At 47.3% G+C, this 9,396-nt stretch overlaps 2 protein-coding genes across 2 annotated transcripts in view; one reads left to right on the forward strand and one right to left on the reverse strand.

The window, feature by feature from the left end:
- The window catches only part of eif3hb (eukaryotic translation initiation factor 3, subunit H, b), a 75,119-nt gene extending 70,853 nt beyond the window's left edge, over nucleotides 1-4,266 (reverse strand). The window contains 1 exon segment of the mRNA NM_001292628.1: nucleotides 4,164-4,266. Within this exon segment, the coding sequence (NP_001279557.1) occupies nucleotides 4,164-4,256 (93 nt within the window). The 5' untranslated portion in view covers nucleotides 4,257-4,266.
- A 363-nt stretch (nucleotides 4,267-4,629) lies between these two features.
- utp23 (UTP23 small subunit processome component) lies at nucleotides 4,630-7,633 on the forward strand. The gene is made up of 3 exons (XM_007897508.2): nucleotides 4,630-4,941; nucleotides 6,147-6,321; nucleotides 7,087-7,633. The coding sequence occupies exons 1-3, from the start codon at nucleotides 4,754-4,756 to the stop codon at nucleotides 7,462-7,464; spliced, it is 741 nt and encodes a 246-aa protein (XP_007895699.1). The 5' UTR covers nucleotides 4,630-4,753; the 3' UTR covers nucleotides 7,465-7,633.
- The last annotated feature ends 1,763 nt before the right edge of the window (nucleotides 7,634-9,396 follow it).

The following is a 9,396-nucleotide window of genomic DNA, read 5'->3' on the forward strand; positions in this document are numbered from 1 at the left end:
TAGTGCAGTGACTGATGTTCACAGGCAAATGCAACAACCATTCTGCTTACAAGAAATTCCATAAACAGCCATGATGTGAATGGCTGGTAGGATACTGCGAAAATATCCGCTCTATTTTTAAGTGCCGTGGGACACTTGAGTGCAGTGCGGGCACGTATGCTAGCTTGGCTCAGGGGTAGCACTCGCATCTTTGAGTCAGAAGGTTGTGGGTTCAAGCCCTATGTCTCTGGACTTGAAACTCATACAGTCTAAGCGGACACTCTAGTGCAGTGCTGGATGTGTGCTGCATTGTTGGAGAAGCTGTTCTTCAGATAAAATGTTAAACCGAGGTCCCATCTGACCGAGGTGTTTGTTATAATAATAATAATAATCCTTGCATTTAATATAGCGCTTTTTCACGTCTTCTCGACTTCTCAAAGCTCTTCACAGAATATACTGTAAAGTGAATTGACTGCATATTTGTGGGCGAACGCAGCAGCCAATTGCGCACAGCAGTGTCCCACAACAGTCGTGGATTGAAAATGACCAATTTATTATTGTTTCTTTTTTGGAGGGATTATTATTAGGCATGTGGAGTAAGGAAACTTGCCCAAGGTTTCGCCCTGCCTGGAATTGAACCCAGGTGTCTCACTTGCAAGGCGAGCGCTCTAACCACTGAGACTCAGGACTCCACATTTCATTTTCATTGTTCATACATTTCATTGCTCATACATGTCAAAGTCTCTGCCTGGTTATATAACAAAACACAAAATCTATAAACTGCAGTCTTAATATCAAAGCTAAAAATCAACGTCAGGTCTATCTCAGTCCATTAGCTTTATGATGTGTTTCTATTTCAGAACATTCTCAGAGTTATGGAACTATTCAAGAATCATTGACAACAACAACAAAATTACATTTGTATAGCGCCTTTCACATCGGGAAGATGTCCCAAAGCCAGTGTTTTGGAATCGAGCTGGGGTTCGGGATCAGGGCGGGTGGAGTGCAATGGGGGAAGGAGGGTGATCGAAGGCAGGCTCGAAGAGGAGGGTCTTGAAGGCAGCGAGGCGGAGCAACTGCAGGAATGAGTTCCAGAGGATGGGGGCAGAGTGGCTGAAGGCTCACCCTCCAATGGTGAGGTGGGTGACGCGGGGGACATGAAGCAGGCCGGAGCCCACTGAGCGGAGGGAGTGGGCAGGTTGGTAATATTAATAATAATCCTTGCATTTGATATAGCGCTTTTCACGTCTTCTAGACGTCCCAAAGCGCTTCACAGAATATACTGGAAAGTGAATTGACTGTATATTTGTGGACGAACGCGGCAGCCAATTGCGCAGAGCAATGTCCAACAAACAGTCGTGGATTGAAAATGACCAATTTATTATTGTTTTGTTTTTTGGAGGGATTATTATTAGGCGTGTGGAGTAAGGAAACTTGCCCAAGGTTTCGCCCTGCCTGGAATTGAACTCAGGTCTCTCGCTTGCAAAGCGAGCGCTCTAACCACTGAGTTACAGGACTCTACAGGAGGTCGTAGAGGTAGGGGTAGCAAGGCCATGGAGGGCTTTGAAGGTGAGGACCAGAATCTTGAACTGTATCCTCTGTGTGATGGGAAGCAAGTGGAGTCGGGCGAGAATGGGGGTGATAGGGTCACAGAGCCGGGTGCGGGAGAGGACATGGGCCACAGAGTTCTGGATGATCTGTAGCCCATGGAGGGAGGAGTTGTGGAGGCCAACAAGCAGGAAGTTTGCGTAGTCAAGCCTGGATGTTATGAATATGATGTATGTATGAAGGTTTCGGCGGCCTGCGGTGTGAGACAGTGGCGGAAGGCAGAGTTGGGGGAAGGCAGACTGGGTCAAAGCACTGATGTGAGGTAGAAAGGTTAGTTGAGGGTCAAACAAGATGTCATGGTTCTGGACTGGCTTCGGTAAGGTGGAGTGTGCATCCTCGGATAGTGCAGGAGTCAATCAGGAGAGCCTCGGTCTTGTTGATGTTCAACTGAAGAAAGTTAGGTCTCATCCAGGACTTGATGTCTGACAGACATTCTGCCAAGACAGCAGTGATCCTGAGCTCGAGAGTGGAGGCAGAGAGATAGAGTTGGGTGTCATCCACATACCTGTGGAAATTTACCTTATGTCTGCGCGTGATGTCATATAGAGGAAACATATAGATGTTGAAGAGGAGGGGACCAAGGACAGACCCCTGAGGAATGCCACACGAGAAGGTGCGGGGGCTAGAGGAGAAACCATTTGTGTAGGTGAAGTGGAGATGTGTGAGAGGAAGGATCTGAACCATTCAAGGAAAGAACCATGAAGGTTGAGGTGAGAGGAGAGGCGGTGAAGGAGGATAGAGTGGTCAACAGTGTCGAAGGCAGCAGAGTGGTCAAGGAGGACGAGGGAACCCTGGTCGCAGATAGACATTTGTCAATTTGACCAAAGCTGTTTCTGTGCTGTGGGCGGCATGGAAACTCGATTGGAGCTGTTCGTGAAATGAGTGATGGGAGAGGACGGAGCGAAACTGAGAAGCAATTACGCGTTCCAGGACATCAATGGACTATCCAATACCCTGAACTGAGATCACGTCAGGTACAGGGTATGTGTTTTTTAGACAAAATGTTTTGGACCCATCTATGTAACACTCTTTTTTTGGTTAGCCTGGAGGCTGACACGTGCAGAAACCCATCACCATGCTAAAGAGTATCCAAACCAGACAGTTTCATATATGTATGCCACTTACATATGGAAATCTCCGTGCCTAGAAATGGAATGGACACTCTTCACTTTGAAGGGACACACCCTACTTACCCAATTCCAGAGTATTGTGTAGGTGGGAAGCACCAAGCTTGGGGACCCTAAACTACTTGTGCTGCTGGAGTTTAACCAGCTAAAACTACACCGCTCATCATTGAAAGCTCTGTCTGGCAAGCTTGTCAATATTTGTCCAGCTAGGACCACCCTACCCTTTTGGGCTTTGGCAGGCTGTCATCAGGAATGCTCTGGAGACCTGTAGACCAGCCTACTTCAGGAACTGGACTACCAACGCCATCACAGAGAATTGACTCGATTCTGACATTCTGGCAAGAAGCATGTCACCTTGGATCCAAGTGATACTCTTAAGCAAGAAAGTTAATGGGATCTTATGCCTTATAATAATAATCCAGTCAGGAGGATGTCCCAAAACGCTTCACAGAACACTGTAAAGTGAATTGACTGTATATATGTGGGCGAACGCGGCAGCCAATTGCGCACAGCAATGTCCCACAAACAGTCGTAGATTGAAAATGACCAATTTATTATTGTTTTTGGAGGGATTATTATTAGGTGTGTGGAGTAAGGAAACTTGCCCAAGGTTTCGCCCTGTCTGGAATTGAACTCAGGTCTCTCGCTTGCAAAGCGAGTGCTCTAACCACTGAGCTACAGGACAGGATTATAAACAGATAAAGAATATAAAACCAAAGTAGTGCTGCTCAATCTGTATATACAACAATAACAATAAAATGACATTTATAGAGCGCCTTTCACGTCGGGAGAACACCCCAAAGCGCTGAACAGTCAGGTTTTGGGGCAAGATTTACTGTAAAGTGTATTGACTGTGTATTTGGAGGTGACTGGCAATACTATTTAAGCCACAGAAATATTGTGTCCAGTTTTGAACCGTTTGAATATTATGTCCAGTTATGAACCGTTTGAATATTGTGTCCAGTTTTGCTTTCAAGTGGCATCTTAGATATAGTAAACTACTGATAAATTGTTACTCCAAGAGGAAAGGGCTCAGTATCACATTATCCAGAAGAGCTTTACCTTTACAGTATATCTGTGCAATTGGCTGCTGCGTTTCGCCCACAAAATACAGTCAATTCACTTTGTGTGAAGCGCTTTGAAACGTCTCGAAGACGTGATGAGGCGCTATATCAAATACAAGGAGTGTTATTATTGTTGTTGTTGTTGTTGTTAAAGCTCAACCAGAACTACTAATAATAACCAAAAGGTTACAACAACAATTAATGGGAATTAAAATAAAAATCGTTGTGAGGTTAACACGTGGGGCCATTAAAATAACCGGAGGGGTATCCCCGGCCCCGCGCCCGGGCCCGAGACCTCACACGCGGGGCCCGGGGCCGGGCCTCGAGCTGTGCCCTCACAGCCCCCCGACCCGGGCCCTCACCACCGGGGGGGCGGGTTACTCACCAGCCCGTCGATCTGAACCTGTTTGACGGGAGACTCGAGCTGAGCGGCCGCCGCAGCCGCGGATGTCGTCGCAGCTTCTCTCCTCGCCGCCATTTTCAGAAAGGAACCGGAAGGAAGGAGAGGGGGAGGAGGCGGCAATGTGGGCGGGTTGGGCGGGTTTGGTTGTATTTGCGCCTGTGGTTTTTTTTAAACCCCCCCCCCTCCACACACACACACACACACACGGCTTCGGGCGGCAACCTAAAGTTTTTATTTGTATCAATTAATGAATTAATTAATTTTAAAACCTGCTAAACGGAATATCGGGCTAGTATTGGGTGGGTTTGGGTTAGTTTGGGGTGGCTTTGGGCTAGTTTTGGGTGGGTTTGGGCTAGTTTGGGTGGGTTTGGGCTAGTTTTGGGTGGGTTTGGGCTAGTGTTGGGTGGGTTTGGGCTACAAACGCGTTGTCACGCCGGAGCGGAAGCGGAAGCGTGGGGGGGGGGGGGGGGGAAGGTGGTGGAGGAGAGAGTGTGTGAGTCTGTGGACGGTTTAGGCCTCACTCGCGCGCGCTCTCTCTCGCTCTCTCTCTCTCTCGCTCTCTCGCCACCGCCATGAAGATTAAGCGGCAGAAAACGGCGAAGAAGGTGCTGGGCTTTTATCAGCACAACCTGGGCTTCCGGCAGCCTCACCAGCTGCTGCTGGACGGCACCTTCTGCCAGGCGGCGCTTCTCCACAAGATCCAGATCAAGGAGCAGATGCCCAAGTACCTGATGGCCGAGGTGCAGCTCTGCACCACCGGGTAAGTGCCCCCCCCTCCCCCTCCCTCCCCCCCACCGCGTGCGGTTAACACGGCGGGTGCTGAAACCGCCACAGGTACGGCAGACTGTCTGACAGACGGTGGAAGCAGAAAGTGGGGGTTCCTTCGAGCAGGGTTCAGATCGGGCGGATTTCCGTCAGCGAACAAGGATCTCAAGTGCGCAGTTGCCGGACGTGACGTGACGTGGCGCGGGCGAGCGACTGGCTGACCCGGGGATGGTGGAAGGCCCAACCGGATGGACCTTTGGCGCGGGGCAGTATCGCGGAGCCACGGCCACAGCGCCGGAGCCTGACGCTGACCGCGAGCCTGTAAACTGCAACGCCACCAACAGCAGCAACTTGCATTTATATAGCGCCCCGTCACGCGGAGCAGCGTCTCGGTTGAACTGCTGAAATAAGACCCCCCTTTTGCTTTCGGTTAATTCTCCTTCGTTCACTCTCACTCGGAGGTGGGGGGGTGGGGTTGGGGAGAAGGGGGCACTATTATTTTTGAGCCTGTTAATTCTGCAGTTAAACCAATGACAGGTAGGGTTGGGCCAAGCTGGATGAGCAGCGGGAAGCTTAAATAATAATAATAATAATAATCCTTGCATTGAATGTCTCAAAGCTCTTCACATGATATTGACCATTTGAAAAATTCATTTCCTTTTCATTTGTTGTAGAGTGAACCGGGCAGTCAGTTTGCACACAGCGATGACCCTCAAACTGCCACCCAATTCTATCTGGGGGTATTGTTGGCCAAGACATTGGGAGGAACTCTCTTTACTTTCTGAATAGTGCTATGGGATCTTTAATACACATCTGAACATGCAAGCTTTCCCTTTCATGCTGGCATGTTGTGTGGTTTTAGCTGATGAAACTCCAGCAGCTGTCTTTCTCCCCCATGTGCATGGTCTGTCCGTTCTCTCCGGGTTTGGTTCCAGCCAACCTGCACGTAATACTCTGGTATTAGGTAAACGGGATACATACTCCGTACCAGGCAAATGTAAACCTTTCACATGTGGAAATATCAGTGCGTTTGTTTAAAGGCTTGTAGGCACTGTGATGGGTTTCTATTTGTGAGACGCCAAGCTGACAAAAAAATCCATAAATCCTGACATAAAACTTCAATCCACCTTGTACTTTGCACTGATATAGAGCGAGAAACGTACCTACTGAAACATTGTATTGTTTGTTTCTGTTTTCCAGCTGTGTTCTGAAAGAATTAGAATCACTCGGAGAAGAAGTGTACGGGGCAAAATTAATCGCCCAACGATTTCAAGTTAGAAGTTGTCCACATTTTAAAAATCCAGTTGCCGCCTCAGTTTGTTTGTTGTCAATGGTTCAAAACAACAACCCTCATCATTACTTTGTCGCCACACAGGTATTTTTTCCCATCCTGTAATGGGAGAATGTTGATATTTATTATCTAATTCAGGGTGGTCCAACCTTTTGGCTGCTGAGGGCAGGATGCCAGGTTTGATAAATATCTGTGGGCTGTATAAGCAATATTTTTGTGTTTCCCTCCCTCGGAAGGATGTCTCACAAAGTGCTGGTTGCTGCAGCTGGGCACCTGATCTAGGGGTGACAGTCGGGGTGACAGCCAATGGAGGTGGGGTAGAGGGGAAAAGATGATTGAAAGCGCAGTCAAAGAGTTAGGTCTTGACGTGCCTTGAAAGTGGGGAGGGAAGCAGCGAGTTGGAGGGGCTCCAGAGAGCAGGGGCAAAATGGTGGTGATGGGGCAGATGGGGTGGTACATGAAGCAAGCTGGTGTTTGCTGGGCAAAGGGAATGGCTGGGTCAGGAGATCGCAGAGGTAGGATATGTGGGGGGATGGGTGAAGGCCATAGAGGAGTTTCTCACTGGAGAAAGAGGGAGCTTGCTGGCCAACCCGCTAATTTTCCGGCAAACCATCAGCTTACGGCAGCGGCAGGCGGTTGGGAGGACGCGGTTGATAAGGAGACCCGCTTGCCTTCCCCTCAGCTTGAGAGGGGCTTTTTGATAGGCTGCAGTGCATTGAGCTTCATGAGGGGTAATAAAACTGACGTTGCTGCTGATGTCATTGCCAGGCCCAATTGGAACACCCTGATCTACATATTAAATCAGGTCTTATATTCTTCCAATAAAATATTTCAATTTGATTTCATCAGGATCATCAGTTAACAATGAAAATTAAAAAGCTGCCTGGAGTCCCTCTGCTGTACATCATACAGAACACAATAGTGCTGGAAAAGCCTTCTCCTAAGTCTATTGCACATATTCAAGCGCAGTACAGTAATCAGTTTGTTACTGCAACACAGAAAGTGAATATCCAGCAATTGAAAACAGAACAAGGTTTAGCAAAGGAACACGAATCTCGAAGCAGAAAACGGAAAAGAAAAGGTGGCCCGAATCCTCTCAGCTGTCTGAAAAAGAAAAAGATTCAAATCACAAAGGAAATGAGCAAAGAAAAGAAAAAACTAAGCAGATCAAGGAGGAGAAAGAAAGTAACTGCAAAAAGTGGAAGCCACAATGTAGAAGCACATTGATATAAATTGTAGCACCAAAGTGATTACTTATGCATTTTTCGTATGGGACTTAAAAGTGAGATCAAACAATCTAAATTTAGATCTAGTATGTGTTGACTGTAGACACTGAGTTCCATTTTTCTGCCCACAAAATATACAGTCAATTCACTTTACAGTATATTCTAAACGATTTGAGACGTCTCGAAGACTTGATAAGGTGCTATATCAAATGCAATGATTATTATTGTTTTTCTGAATTTATGATCAAACTTATCTGAAGCGATTTAGGAAAAACAGCCACTTTTCATCACCAATTCAATGATTTTGATAACCCAAAAATCAATAAAACAGAATTTCTTTTAACTTTGTCAATTTAGTTTTCCTTTATTATTAAAGATGAAAAGATCCATTCATCAGACATTTCTGCTTTTTCTAAATATTTCACCATATCGTATAAAATGTTGTGACTAATTCTATTTTATCAGCAGTAAGGCGCTGGACAGTCAGAGATTTGGACCCGAGCAGGGCCTAGGTAGAGTACAATACAAAATTACATCTGTAATTCACCTTGATGGCAGTCAAAGCGCTCAACAGTCGGGGATTAAGAACCAAGCTGGGAGTGGGATCAGGGAGGGTAGAGGGCGGAGAGGGTCAGAGGGTGGCAGAAGCACGGTCAGAGGAGGATCTTGAGGCATGCCTTGGAGACAAGGGAGGAAGTAAGGCAACAGGAATGTGGGATGGAATTCCAGAGAGTGGGGGCAGAGAGACTGAAGTCCTGACCGCAGATGGTGGGGTGGGCCGGGAAGGGAGCATGGAGCAGGCCAGAGCCTGCTGAGCTGGATGTAATGAAAGCATGTATCGGTTTCAGTAGCCTGAGGGATGAGGCAGTGGCGGAGTCAGGCATCGTTGTGGAGGTAGGGGAAGGCTAAGCGGGTCATGGTACAGATGTGGGAGAGAAAGGACAGTCGTGGGCCGAACAAGACGCCTAAGTTACTGACTGACAGTGAGGTGGAGTGTGCATCCATGGATGCTGATGCTGCCAGTCCTGAGGTGAAGATTGGAATGATGGTAAGGTGCTTGAAGGAGGGGAAGGAGTAAGGCGATAGAGGAAATGGGGACCTGGAGATGAGGGCCACACCACTGCCATGGTTGTTAGGACGTGGGGTATGGTGGAAGGTATAGCCAGGTGGTGTGGCCTCAATCGGGAATGTGTCGCCTGGGGCGATCCAGGGTTCAGTGAGGGCCAGGATATCAATGTTCTCGTCAACAATGTTGTTTATGGCGAGTCTTATTAGAAAGGAGTAGGGGTAAATCAGTAGTAGAGTTAAATCGGGAAGAGTGATGTTTCTGTCTTGCAAACAGTAGAGCACAGAATTGGAGATGTTAAGATGCAGGCAGAGGACAGTCCAAAAATTTGAAGATCAGGATATTTAAGTTGATCTCCTGGGGTAATGGGAGCCTGGCAAGAGTAGGACTAATGGATTTGTGGAGTTTTGCCTGGAAAATACAGGATTTGGGATGAATTGGAACAAGTGGAGGACAGAACGAGGGAAACTGGTGATAAGTTAAATGATCTAATCACAAGTTGACAAAAGACATGGATGTGGATTTTAGCTGTAAACGTGATATAATCACGAACAGACAATGCCTAGTCTGACTCCTAGCTGCTTTTTAATGGGCTTGTGGGGTCAGAAATTCACATTCTGGGATTCCTACTCCCTATCACTATCCAGCAACCCATTTACTGATAGTGCACATGTAAGATGTTGGATACAAAATAACATTTGTAAAGCGTCTTTCATGTCGGGAGGACCTCCATCGGTTCTGGAACAGTCAGGGATTAGGACCCGAGCATGGGTGTGGGGGTAAACTCCACTTGGTCACGCAAGGAGTTAGATGAGGCAGTTTGCTCATAACCCTATCACATCTACAGCTGAAATCCATATCCATGTC

Source organism: Callorhinchus milii, unplaced genomic scaffold, assembly GCF_018977255.1.
Source record: "Callorhinchus milii isolate IMCB2004 unplaced genomic scaffold, IMCB_Cmil_1.0 Scaffold2, whole genome shotgun sequence".
Classification (NCBI taxonomy): domain Eukaryota; kingdom Metazoa; phylum Chordata; class Chondrichthyes; order Chimaeriformes; family Callorhinchidae; genus Callorhinchus; species Callorhinchus milii.